We start from the raw sequence: 13,771 nt of genomic DNA, 5'->3' as shown, positions 1-13,771 counted from the left end.
ATAAAACTATACAAAATAGGAGTAGAGCAAACACGGACCTCCCAAACATTAGAGGTGGGATCAGGTGCCATGATAGAGCGAGCATCCCCTGCTGACGGTCACACCCTCCGTGTGCTCCTTGTCATTATCTGGAAATAACGGAAAAATCCGTCGTCAATTCAGTGTATAAATAATGGACTAACAATTAGTATGAAAAACGTCAGTCAGCATATGAATCAATGATAAATTGTATTGGCTGACAAGGTCATTGTATAGACCAAAGAACTTACGAAATGATGACTTAAAACGAGACTACTGATATTCTTGTTTCATCAACTTGTTTGTCTATAATTTACCTCGTTTTAGAAATTATTCATATATAGAGCATGCTCTTGCGTATCGAATCAACTGAGATATATGCACTCCGTATGCAGGTGATGAAAGTATATTGCTGCATAAGTAAGTGAGGCAATCTTTCAGTACTCTCCGATAAGAAAGGTGCATGAATGTCTTGGTGGAAATTTCTCTTGATAACCAATGACCCTTTTTGATCGAATATAAATTCAGACTGGAGAATTTATTTCTGGTTGAAGTAAGGCACATTACTTGCAAACAATTCTGCCCTGTTTTAAATTCGCCCAGTTACATGAAAGTTCTGTTTAAGAAATTATGCCGTATTCTTTGAATTCACCCCGTTTTAAATTTGCCCACCTGTGAGTAGGGCAAAAGGGGCGAAAATAAAACGGACATGAAAATTTCCTGTAGACGGTATAATAATGAACCATTTAAAATTAAGATCTTCTATGAAACACGTTTTATGCATAACGCATACTTTATATATACAAAAATTATCAAGATATTTCATGAAACACAGTTTTGTTCATAACACATACATTAATACCCAAATATTATTTTACTGATTCAATGAATCTGTTTAAAGAAAAGTTTGGTATATGAGACCAAAGTTGATTAAAGCATATCTTCTTAATTTCAGGTATACACTGGCAGGTACTTAAAACAAAAGAAGAGGAAAACAGCTGGCTGAACTACATGAATAAATATTATTTTTATCTCTATTTGCAGCGTTCAAATTATATACTGCGGATTCATCTTTTGTAGTTGGTGGTGGGGGCATTGAAGGATTCAGATTAAGGTCAATATCAATGCATAAAACTATTAATAAAAATTCTGATTAAGTGTCCATTTGTTTGAACGTGTGTTAATGATGTGTGGTTTTACTGTAAAGAGTTATTTTTTGCAAAAAAGATTTTAAAACATTGACTCCCTGTAATATTAAATGGGAAAATAACATACCCTTGATTCTAGTAAGAATCTTCATGAAAACCTCTGAGAAATTTCTTAAGTCAGTCAATGATGACTGCAAGAATTAATTTAGTCTAGTCTAATTGAAACGAATTATCAAGCCCGCATTGAGTATATGAAGTCAGCCATTGTCTGCATTGAGAGACATTGAAGTCCGCCAATGCCTGCACTGAGAGACACTGAAGTTGGCCAATGCCTGCATTGAGAACTCAGGAAGGCGGCCAATGCCTGCATTGTAAGACATTGAAGTCGGCCAATGCTTACATTGAGAAGTCTTGAAGTCGGATAATGCCTGCATTGAGAGACATTGAAGTCGGCCAATGCCAGCATCGAGAAGTCTTGAAGTCGGACAATGCCTGCATTGAGAGACATTGAAGTCGGCCAATGTCTGCATTGAGAGACACTGAAGTCCGCCAATGCCTGCATTGAGAAACACTGAAGTTGGCCAATGCCTTGAGAAATCATAATGCTAGATAATGCCTGAATTGAGAGATTGAATTGTTGATCAAAGCTTTGCATTACCTTCTCAAAATCAATAATTCCCTGCATCGAGGAATGTTGAGAAGGAAAGTGTGAATTGCCTGCATCCACATACAGATGTACAACTTTATATGGCATTGTAACTATGCTGATCTTAATAGTGAAAAATGCAAACGTTTTTAATAAAAACATCCCAAAGTGGAAATTCATTTATTTTCTTTTACAACTTCTAGCATATTTTCCACAAATTATAATTGTTGATTTCTTTCATTTCAATTTTGTGCCATATGACGCTTTTTATTAACTTCAAGAATGAATCATTAATATTTGATCACTGAAAAAGATGATTTTTGAATAAAAAAAATAGTAGGCCAGTCTGGTTCCCTCTCCTGCTTTATCTGGTATGTGTAGAAACGACGGTAACACTGATTATCAAAAATCCTTACGCTAATGAACTATGTTCTTTGACTTATGAAGTTTTCAAAGTCATTACTACTAATGTTTAAAAAATTAGTTGAGACTCCATTTTATGCAACAATATATTATACCCTCATCACCTGCATATGGGGTTTATTTCTCGCAGTTGCTTCGATATGCAAGAGCATGCTCTACATTTAAACAATTTCTAAAACTAGATAAGTATTGACAAACAAGTTGATGAAACAAGAATATCAGCAGTCTCGTTTTAAGTCATTATTTGGAAGTTCTATGGTCGATACAATGGCCTTGACAGCCAATACAATTTAGTCATATTGAGTCAAATGCTGACTGACGTTTTTCATACTTATTGTTAGTCCATCATTTACACACAGAGATGACGACGGATTTTCACGTTATTTCCCGATCATGAAAAGGATCACACGGCGGGTGTGACCGGTCGGCAGGGGATGCTCACTCCTCCATCGCACCTCATCCCACCTCTGATGTTTTAGAGGTCCGTGTTTGCTCTGCTCCTATTTTGTATTGTTTTATGGACTTTTGAGCTCGAATACTGTTTGTTATCTCCACATATTCCTTTAAAAAGCATCTCAACACAAGTTGTTATATGCATACGAAATTTTTAATATAAAATGACGGTTAAACACAGATTTGAGATATTATTAGATATCAAATCATGGTCATATTGACATATCATGCTTACGTTCTCATCACAAAACCTGAACGCGTGTCAACATTATATACATGCAGTGACATGATTGCTACAAATATGTCACAATGATAAACAAATCTTTTTAAAAGCTCATCCTAAGTTATAGCTCCTTTGATCAAAGCCTTTGAATCTCTGCATCGCTGGGCTTTGTTTTCTCGGTGAACCATATCTTCTGTCTAATTGTCTGTCAGAATACTGGCCTACAAAACCTCGGCTTCTCAGCCAATGAATGGTGCGTTCTCGCCAATCAGAAATGTTTGCTGGGAAAAGAAAATTAATTAAAAATACAGTCAGAATCAAAAGCTAATATCAGTATATTTCTATTTCTTGTTTCAGTCAAAGAATGATTTTTTTTAGCACTGGATATTCAATTTATAACTTAGGCCTAGAAGGTTTTGAAAATACACCAAACCTTCGTCCCCTTAAGTATAAATTGAAATGAAAACAAATGACATTTCCTTCTTTTGTGATACATGAAGTTGAAATAAGTTTTATTTATTTTCTATGCAGTATAATTTAAAAAAAAAAAAAAAAATTCCTTATATTTCTGTTCTTGCTGAAGGGGTCGTACATTGCAATTGAATATTTTTCATCTTGCAATTAACCGAACGATACACATGTATATCTACTGTGAAATCTGACTGTTTTAAACCCTGGCGAGACTGAAGTTAAATAAAGTTGGAACAGTTGGAGCTATCCATTGTATGAGAACCAGAACATGAACAAACATGGAGTCAGGTAAGGAATACAACTGAATCTTTTATTCCACGAAAATAATTGCATACTAGTATTACGAAATCCCTTTTGCAGCACTGTATTTTCACTTACCTCCTTGTGGAAGAGCTTGGATCCGTGTGGTGAGGAGGAGAATTAAAATCCCAATGCATTGTCGCCGCTACAAGAAAAGTTTGTATCTAATGACATGTGTCAATTCAAAAAGAGTTGAAACTTGAAATAAACTGTTTTCTACTAACCATGCTGAATGAAATATCCTGTGCTATCTGCAACAGTATTTCCGATTTTTACAGTTTATACCTGTCTTCTTTTTTTAAAAAATCAGGATCGAAATAAAATTTGATTGCTTACACTTATAGTTCACACGAAACATTGAACTTTTATTAACATTTACATTAAGTTATGTAATTTTTCTGAGAGTGAATGAGTGTAGAACAATAACTTCGAGTTACTGAGGTCATAAGGGAAAATCGATCGCCTAGAAGCTCTTTATTAATTAACAAAGATTAAATTTACCCACTTCAGCTTAATATAAAACAAAACATCGTTTGATTTTACCCATGTTTCTTTTGTGAATTTCTTTTGTGCTTACATTTTCCGAATAAAGTTAGGGTAAATTGCTGTTATTCTGTCCATGAACTAGCCTCTCTTCTGTACATCCTTTTTAAAACTTCTCTTACAATCTGAGCAATACCAATTTTATTTTTAAATAAGGCCGAGAATGGAAAACGATATATATAAATTAAACGGATAAAAACCATAACAACTATATGTAGGTAAGAAATGTTATTATTAAAAAATACAAAAATAAACAAATGCATATGTAATAAATTGTTGGAAAATAATTGAATTTTTCCTTTCAAAACTTAACAAAGTCTATGAAATACAATCGATTTAGATTATAGAATACAAGAAAATAAGTCGAATAAGTCGGTATAGCCTTTAACAACTGCTTAATGAATCTTCAAGTCTTGTTTTCGTCCAGTACTTTACAGTATATCATTGTGTTCTCCATTACTGGTCTTTGTCAATTTTAAGTATTCACTATCATTTTCTTCCATCCTCTTTGGTACATATGAATTTTCTTCATTCTCAGAAGTCTCACTGAAATATAAAAGATTCAGATTATCCATATTGATGCCAATATACTTAGTTGTAACCTTAATTTAACCTCACTTTGCTTCGAATGAATTACTAGTAAAATAAAGTCGATGCATATTATTCCATGTTTCCCACTATCGTTGATGCCCTGGCATTGATTTATTAATTCTACCTGGCACCTACAGACTTGATTTTATATTACTTCATCAACAAAGGCCACCCGCATCGGTAAATTATTGTCGTTGGTCGACAATTACTCAGTATTACGTAAAATTACATATACAATTTAAAACCAACCTCTCTGTCACTAAATCTTCCTCGTGCTCTGCGTCTTCTACCTGCTCCAACAGCTTCCGCTTTTTCGTTTCCGGTAGAGTTATCGATAGGAGAGCCACAATAATGGTAATGATTCCATAAATTAACAATGGAAGAGCTGTTTGCATTTTACCATCCGTCTGCAATAGATTGGTGTTATATTTATATATGTAAAGGACTAGGATAAAAAAAAATCCCTAATTATAGATGGTGCATGTAGAAAATAACTTTAACTAGATTTAGAGAGATGAATGGAATTTCTTTCATTAAAAATTCCAATAGCTTACTAGTTGGTACATATAAGGTGAAATGTTAGAACCAATTCTAGCTCCACAGCTACAAATTCCCATCACCAAGCTCCGGACGACTGTAGGAAATAGTTCTCCGGTGTAGATAAAGATCTCACCGAATCCCGCTGATATTCCCAGTTTCCCGACCATGGAAAACGCTATCATTATCCAGTTGTGAGCTGAAGTGTAATGCATGTTTCAGTACATTTAAAATGTCTAAAATTTAATCTCTACTGACTTTCAAATTTATAGAAAAAATATTGTGTGATTTAATTAACTGATTTTATATATGATTTATCAAGTCGAGATGGCTTTTTGGTGAGGCTTGCCGATAATGTGACATCATGTTGATGTTGGTGAAGTGCATTTTTACTTATCATGGCAATATGCATCGTCGCAAACCACGGCCAAAATGTACGATCCTCTCTCATTCTGGAGAGACCTATATGCGGACTCAGGACCGTGGTTTGAGACGATGGTCAATATGATGACAACGATCAGTATTCAAAATCAAAAAGTCCATAAAACAATAAAAAAAATATGAGCAGAGCAAACACAGACCTCCAAAACAGCAGAAGTGGGATCATGGAGGAGTGAGCATCCTCTGCCGACCGGTCAAACCCGCCGTGTGCTCCTTGTCATGATCAGGAAATAATGGGAAAATCCGTCGTCAATTCATTGTATAAAAAATAATAGACTAACAATTAGGCCTAGTATAAAAACGCCAGTCAGTATTTGATTCAATGACAAATTGTATTTGCTGACAAGGTCATATTGTATCGACCATAGAACTTACGAAATGATGACTTTCAACGAGACTACTGATATTGTTGTTTCATCAACTTGTTTATAAATAATTTCTATGACATCCTTGTTTCATCAACTTGCTTGTAAATAATTTACCTCGTTTTAGAAATTGTTCATACGTAGAACATACTCTTGCGTATGAATCAAGTGAGAAATATTAATTAACTCCGTATGCAGGTGATAAAGGTATATTGCTGCAAAAGTAAGGGAAGTTGACGATTGAAAAGTTAAGTTATCAAGTTTATCATAGAGCTTGGTAGATAGATGACCATTAACGTCTTTTTCAATTGAAATATCCAAATTTGCAACAGATGTGTCAGACTCTGTTATCTTTTATTTCAAGCTCACCAGGATATATATCTTATCGATATAAGAATGAAAATTACCATTGTTAATTGACAATACGTCGTCGATATATCTGAATGTCGAGTTGAAGGCCAAAGCAAGTGTTTCTTCTTTTCACGCATAAGATTTTGAACAGATTCTGCTTCATATGAATACAAAAATAGGCCTGCTAAAAAACGTAACGCACAAAAAGATATTTTTCAGGTTCAATCAAGGATTTAAGGGGATTATTTGATGTACCATGGTAACGAATCTTTGTGTCCATATGAATAAAACAATTGATAATTGAAACTAATGACAATGCATTGGGATTTTTTTATTCGCTTTTGCCTAAACAATATTCAAAGAAAGCTTGCTTGAATTGTGGGTAGAATGTACCCCATCAATGAGCCTTACATTCGTCTCCAAAGAGGACGGGAAACACGGAGGCCAGGCACGCAGTTCCACTGAGGAACATCACTGTCAGATGCATAGGCTTTCGTCCTGTTCTGTCCATAAATATACAGAGGAAGTAACCAATGAATTCCATCACGCAGGATATGGCAAAATTGATGTACAAGTCGCCTCCTAACTTCCCAATGTGAAGAGTTAATCCGTAGTAAATAAACGATATAATGAACCTGATAAAATAATATATCGTGTATTTAAAATCTGTAATTTCATTTCATTTATTGTAGTTAGACGAATTTATGGTATACCCTTGGCTTTCTTTTGGTGCAGTTTTTTGTGCCCCACTTTATTGAAAGTTGAACAATAATGCATCTACTGTAGTACGGTATAGCCTGACGCTTTATAGTAGATTAACGTTTTTATATCAAGTCTATCCAGAATGCTTTATAACATGTTTAACTCTACGCTTGATGATAAATAAGGATGATGTATCATAGAATGCAGACAGCTGGATTTGTCTCGCAACTTTTTGAATGATTGAAAAGGCTAGTATTTAAGCAACTTTCTTAGTCATTTGAGGCAGCTAGGGATGGACACAACCAGACTTGCTGAATTTGACGTACATTTTCATATGAATACCAGCTGAAGATTTTAGAGTTGGTCAATATTCTAAGGTATCTATAATCTTATGCTGACTAAACTTGCATATAATGTAGGCGACGCATCTAAGGGCGCACACTTACTATGCCGAATTCTGGGGAATGATCAATTCAAATTCTAAAAAAAAAAATACAGTTGAACAGTTCCTCCCATAACTTACATCAATGAGGGATGAACCCTACTAGAACTTTTTATGAATACAGAAAATTCAGGTGAGTTTCGTGATTATAAGTTCATACACATTCTACATATTAAAAACAAATAATTGAAATTCAAAGACCTGAATCTTGATCCCGAAAACAGGAAAGGCTGGATATTCTGTCAGACTACAAACCAGTTACAGAAAATGATAATCCATCTGAGCAGCAGCTTTCTGGAGTGAAACAGTTCTCTCAGGATCTCCCGAACTCCTCTATCCTCCTCCTCCAGTTTAAAGTCACGTGGTAAATCCTCAAACTCCGTACTATTGGCTTTGGCCGCTTTCCGTAATATCTTAACGGCATCTGTGTTTCTTCCGCGGGATAGCAGCCAACGGGGTGATTCTGGTAGGACTTGAGGCCTGTACAAAAAATGACAATCATATCAGAAATTTTAATGTTACGAGGGGTGATCAAAAAGTTCGCAAATTATCTCTATATCTATAAAACCACAATTCAGATTAGAATGAAATTCGGTACACACATAGCCATACACAAGGTCTATAAATAGCATATGCTGAATAAAGTTTCTCTCCTTGTTTATGACGTCACAATGTGAAAATTACGTCACTATTTAGGTCACTTGTGACGAAAAATGGTTGTCTCAGTCGAACTCGTTGAACAAACGACTGTACAATTTATTGTAATATCTTAGAAATCCCTCTACAGTATCATATAATAATTTGTACACAGTTTATTGAGATAAATGAGTTCCTATAAATTCAATTAATGATTGGATTAATCGTTTTAGTGAAGGAAGGCTGATGGTTAAAAATGATACTTGTCATCTTGCCCAGTGAAAGCAAGTTTGAAATGGTATGTATTTTTAATTAAGCAATTTGCTACCAAAGACCTCCAGTTAGCACTTTGAAAAATAGTTGAATATTTGAACAATGATATAAGTATTAAATACCTAAGATATCGTTTACTTTAGATTTTAAACATATTAGATATGATAAAAAGGATGCACCCATTCTCTATCCACATTGAATAAAGATCTCTCCTGAGACAGAAGATTTGTGTTTTAATGGTCGCCATGCTTATTTTTGGAAAGGATGTTATTATCCACCCATTCTGTTGCTGAGATATGACCATTTCTGAAAAATTAACTGTTCTTGTCATAAAAATTAACTCATATGAAAAGAAATATAAAACTCGGAAAAATCTTTTAACATTTGTGACAGAACGCTACGGAGGGGGTCACGTGACCGCCAATATGACGTGATTCGCGCATGCGCAGAACGGTGGTTGATGTGCATTAAAATCGGGGAGGATTAATTTAAAATATAATCAACATTAAAACCAAATATTGTTTCTTGTATGGAAGTTATTCAATTAGTTTGCGAACTTTTTGATCACCCCTCGTAGTTACAAGAGCATTTCATACCACATCTTTTAATGCAAATGATAATAGATCCATGTTTTCGAAAGTCATTCATAATATTTACACTTAACCAGAAATTAAAGTATTTTCAATTAATCTTATGAATTTATCTACTCAAAGTAAATAAAATATTTGACAAAATACTGCTTTTTTGTAGTGGTTGATACAAAATAACTTTGTAAAAACATTCTGTTTCTATGTACAATACAAGTATTATCTTAAAAAACCTGGAGTCTTCTTCTTTTTCTTCTTCCTGTCAAGTGAAGGGCCGCTGCTGCGGCATTTTCTCACTTTTGTTTAAAAACGTGTACGTGAGGGGGAGTCCAAGCGTCTATTTACAATTTTAAAAACTGATAAAAACATGTCCTGCTTTGTTATGGTGCTTTGTATCCCTGAATCCTGGTCTTAAAGGACTCCAGGGATATGGCTGTGATGGTATCTTCTGGCAGCTGGTTCCATATCCTGATGGTAGTAGGAAAGAACGATTCCTTGTAGACGTTGGTACGGCAGAATGGGATCCTGTAGCGCTGTTGGTGTCCCCTTGTGGCTGCTCCTGTTTGGCTGAATTGGGGAGGCAGGTCTATGGCAACAAGGGAATGGATGACACGGTACATCATAATAGCCTTTGCTTTGATTCTGCGTTGTTGTAGATTTTCCCATTCTAGCCTGTCAATCATCGTTGTGACACTACTGGTGGTGTTGTAGTTATTGGTCACGAACCTAGCTGCCCTTCTTTGTACAGTTTCCAGTTTGTCAATGTTTTTCTTTGTGTGAGGGTCCCAGACGGTGGATGCACATTCTACCTGGGGTCGGACCAATGTCTTGTAACACTTGTCCTTGATGTTACTGGGACAGGACGAGAGGTTCCTCCTTAAGAAGGCAGTGGTGTTGTTTGCCTTCTTACATACACTATCAATATGATGGTTCCACTATAGGTTGTTGGAGATGTTGACCCCTAGGTACTTAGCCTTGGTGGTAGTGGCTAACTCCTTCCCATGGATGTAATATGGGGTAATGCGTTGCTTCCGTTTGGTGGTGATACGGATAACCTCGCACTTGTCTGGGTTGAAATGCATTAGCCAGTCTGTTTCCCAATCTTGGAGGTTGTCAAGGTCCTTCTGGAGTTGTCTGGCGTCAGCCTCTGTAGTGATGGTCCTATACAGAAGGCAGTCATCTGCAAATAACCTGGCCTTGGACCTCACTCTGGAGGGTAGATCGTTTATGTATGCCAAGAATAGCAAAGGGCCGAGGACCGTTCCTTGGGGCACTCCAGATGTAACCGGTGCGGTTGGTGAGAAATGGCCCTCGACCAATACCTTCTGCGTTCGTCCAGACAAGAAACTCCTGATCCAATTGAGTAGGTTGCCTCGTACCCCGTAGTGGTCTAGTTTGGCTAGCAATCTCTCATGTGGGACCTTGTCAAATGCTTTGGAAAAGTCCAAGAGCACTGCATCAACCTGGGTGTTGTTTTCAATACTCATGCCGAGGTCCTGGATTGTTGTTATTAGTTGGGACTCACAGGATCGCTTCTTCCTGAACCCATGCTGGTAGTCGGTTAGGATACTGTGATGCTCGAAGAAATTCATCAGGTGGCTGTGGATGATGTGCTCTATCACCTTGCAACACACAGAGGTCAGGGACACAGGGCGGTAGTTTGCAGGCTTACTCTTATCACCCTTCTTGCAACACTGCAGTAGTCTTCGGAGACAGGCTTTTCCAACAAACTCCTAGAATTGATCTGATTGACACTAATTTTGGTCCATTTTTAAGCAGATTATTTTTCAAAATTTCTACATATCAAAAAGGAAAAAACTTGCCGTGGACTTTAACTCGACATTCAAATATATCATAGGCCTAAATTGAAGGGACTATCGGCTTATGACGTTACAACCAATAGATACGATAGACTTTAGCAACATTATAATAAAGTACCACCAATAGAGACATGATATAAGAACATAGCATACCACCCATAAATACGGTAGACTTTAGCAGCATTTTAAGAACGTACCACCAATAACATAGCGTAGACACCATCGGAACAGCCAGTGCCAGTTGTAGCCATCGCCAATCTCTGATAAAGTAGGCAAAAATCAACAGCAGAAACTCCCCAAACACATACACCTCTAAAATCATCGTCCCAGAAAACAGTCTTTTTGATGGCCCAACCATCTCCATACCTACAAGTGTAGATCTTTAATTTTTTATCAATTTTAACTACAATTTTGTTTCGTTCAACAGACTCGAAGTGGGAGAACAAAGGTGAGTAAGAAATTTTTGAGTAGAAACAGTATAACATGGTCCCCCTTTTTAATGAATCAACAAAAAAGTATGTACGTATTTAAGTATACAAAAACATGCATACCGATTATAAAGGCTCCATGATAATACGATAACCCACAGGTGCCATCAAAGAAGCGGAGAATGATAAACATGACCACATTGTAGGAGAAAGGCATGATTATGTTAACGACGAACTGTAGGGTGGTAGCCAAAATCACCATCTTACGCCTACCGATCCTGAAACAAATCATTAAAATTCATATTATTAAATGGTTTTGAAACTCTTTTGAGTCAAGGACTCGAGTAAGCTTTCCTGATCAATTTTAGCCCGTCGTACAATGTTAAGTTTGTATAATTTATTGAATTTCCATGCCCATTTGGTTTTCACCAAAATTTAGCAAATAACTCTTGACTGGAAAAAGTTTAGGATTTTTAGCTCTACTGGTCAGAGACCAGAAGAGCTTATGCGATAGTAATGCGTCCGTCGTCCGTCCGTCTGTCCGTCTGTCTGTCTGTCCGTCTGTCTGTCTGTCTGTAAACAATTTTTCAAAATGCTACTCCTCCTACAGTTTTGGTCAGATTTCAATATAACTTGGCACACAAGTAGACCACACTAAGATACATAATTCTGATGAACGGTGTTGCCGCGGTTACTAAAAATAGAAATTTCTGTGAAATTGTTTCAAAATGCTACTCCTCCTACAGTTTTAGTCTGATTTCAATATAACTTGGCACACAAGTAGACTACACTAAGATACATAATTCTGTATATCGGTTTTTGATTTCAATGAACGGTGTTGCCGTGGTTACTAAAAATAGAAATTTCTGTGAAATTGTTTCAAAATGCTACTCCTCCTACAGTTTTGGTCTGATTTCAATATAACTTGGCACACAAGTAGACTGCACTAAGATACATAATTCTGTATATTGGTTTTTTAGTTCGATGAACGGTGTTGCCGTGGTTACTAAAAATAGAAATTTCTGTGAAATTGTTTCAAAATGCTATTCCTCCAACAGTTTTAGTCTGATTTCAATATAACTTGGCACACAAGTAGACTACACTAAGATACACAATTCTGTCTATCGGTTTTTGATTTCGATGAACGGTGTTGCCGTGGTTACTAAAAATAGAAATTTCTGTGAAATTCTTTCAAAATGCTACTCCTTCTACATTTGTAGTCTGATTTCAATAGAACTTGGCACACAAGTAGACTACAATAAGATACACAATTCTGTGTATCAGTTTTTGATTTCGATGAACGGTGTTGCCGTGGTTACTAAAAATAGAAATTTCTGTGAAATTGTTTCAAAATGCTACTCCTCCTACAGTTTTAGTCTGATTTCAATATAACTTGGCACACAAGTAGACTACAATAAGATACATAATTCTGTGTATCGGTTTTTGATTTCGATGAACGGTGTTGCCGTGGTTACTAAAAATAGAAATTTCTGTGAAATTCTTTCAAAATGCTACTCCTCCTACAATTTTAGTCTGATTATAATATAAATGTGGTATGCAAGTAGACTGCACTAAGAACATAAAGAGACTTAATCAAGGATCATTATTCTATTTATCGCTGTTGAAAAGTTTCAATTTCCAACTGCTTAAGAACTTTTCTCTTCCTTTGCTATAAGTACAAACCAGTAGAGCTTCAGTCTCGACAGAGACTTCTGGTTTAAAAAAAGTGTCATCACACTACTTAAAGAGAAATTTTAAAGGGCATATGTATATGCTGAGGAAATATTATGTTATGGTATAACTAAGCTACACATATTGGACAAGAAGATGTTTTGGAGGTCCGTGTTTACTCCCTCCTGTTTTTATTGTTTTATGGACTTGAATGCTGTTCGTTGTCTCCTAATATTTCATCACTAAACCCAGTAAAATCAAACTTTGACTTGGAACTGTGAATTTATGAACATCATGCAATAAATAAATGGCACAATAATTCTCAAGAGTTAGAGAAAACTTTAAGATTTATACACAAATGATTGCTTACACATCGGCCAGAGGGCACAAAGTTACTGTGGCAAAGACATAGCCAAAAAAGTACGCAGAAATGGACAGCGAGTGTAGGATTTCGTTGTCACAAACTAGGTCAAACTAAAGGGAAAGAAAAAATTGAAATGAGTTACATGTACCCAATTCATAAATGAAGGAAGAGAAAGTTACGAACAAACAAAATTATATAACACCTTTCATATTACATTTATTGACTTAAATTTACACAACAATGCAAAGAAGAATAAAATGCTAAAAAAAAAAAAGAAAAGAAAATAGGAAGACGATTTTCATTAAATGACGTTCATTAATTCCCTACCAGTGAGTCCC

The 13,771-nt window shown here is 35.9% G+C and overlaps 1 protein-coding gene across 1 annotated transcript in view; it reads right to left on the bottom strand.

Moving 5' to 3' along the window:
• Positions 1–4,447: 4,447 nt before the first annotated feature.
• The window catches only part of LOC134258412 (organic cation transporter protein-like), a 31,918-nt gene continuing 22,594 nt past the window's right edge, over positions 4,448–13,771 (bottom strand). The window contains exons 3-10 of the mRNA XM_062740958.1: positions 13,440–13,543; positions 11,522–11,676; positions 11,168–11,336; positions 7,910–8,134; positions 6,922–7,145; positions 5,371–5,552; positions 5,066–5,223; positions 4,448–4,771 (exon numbers count right to left, since the gene is read on the bottom strand). Of these exons, the coding sequence (XP_062596942.1) occupies positions 4,657–4,771; positions 5,066–5,223; positions 5,371–5,552; positions 6,922–7,145; positions 7,910–8,134; positions 11,168–11,336; positions 11,522–11,676; positions 13,440–13,543 (1,332 nt within the window). The 3' untranslated portion in view covers positions 4,448–4,656. The remainder of the gene's footprint in view (positions 4,772–5,065; positions 5,224–5,370; positions 5,553–6,921; positions 7,146–7,909; positions 8,135–11,167; positions 11,337–11,521; positions 11,677–13,439; positions 13,544–13,771) is intronic.

Source organism: Saccostrea cucullata, unplaced genomic scaffold, assembly GCF_032062105.1.
Source record: "Saccostrea cucullata isolate Sc308-1 unplaced genomic scaffold, CSIRO_AGI_Scuc_v1 ctg4, whole genome shotgun sequence".
NCBI classification, from domain to species: Eukaryota; Metazoa; Mollusca; class Bivalvia; order Ostreida; family Ostreidae; genus Saccostrea; species Saccostrea cuccullata.
The sequence above is the reverse complement of the archived record's forward strand: the minus strand, read 5'-3'. Positions and strand labels throughout refer to the sequence as shown.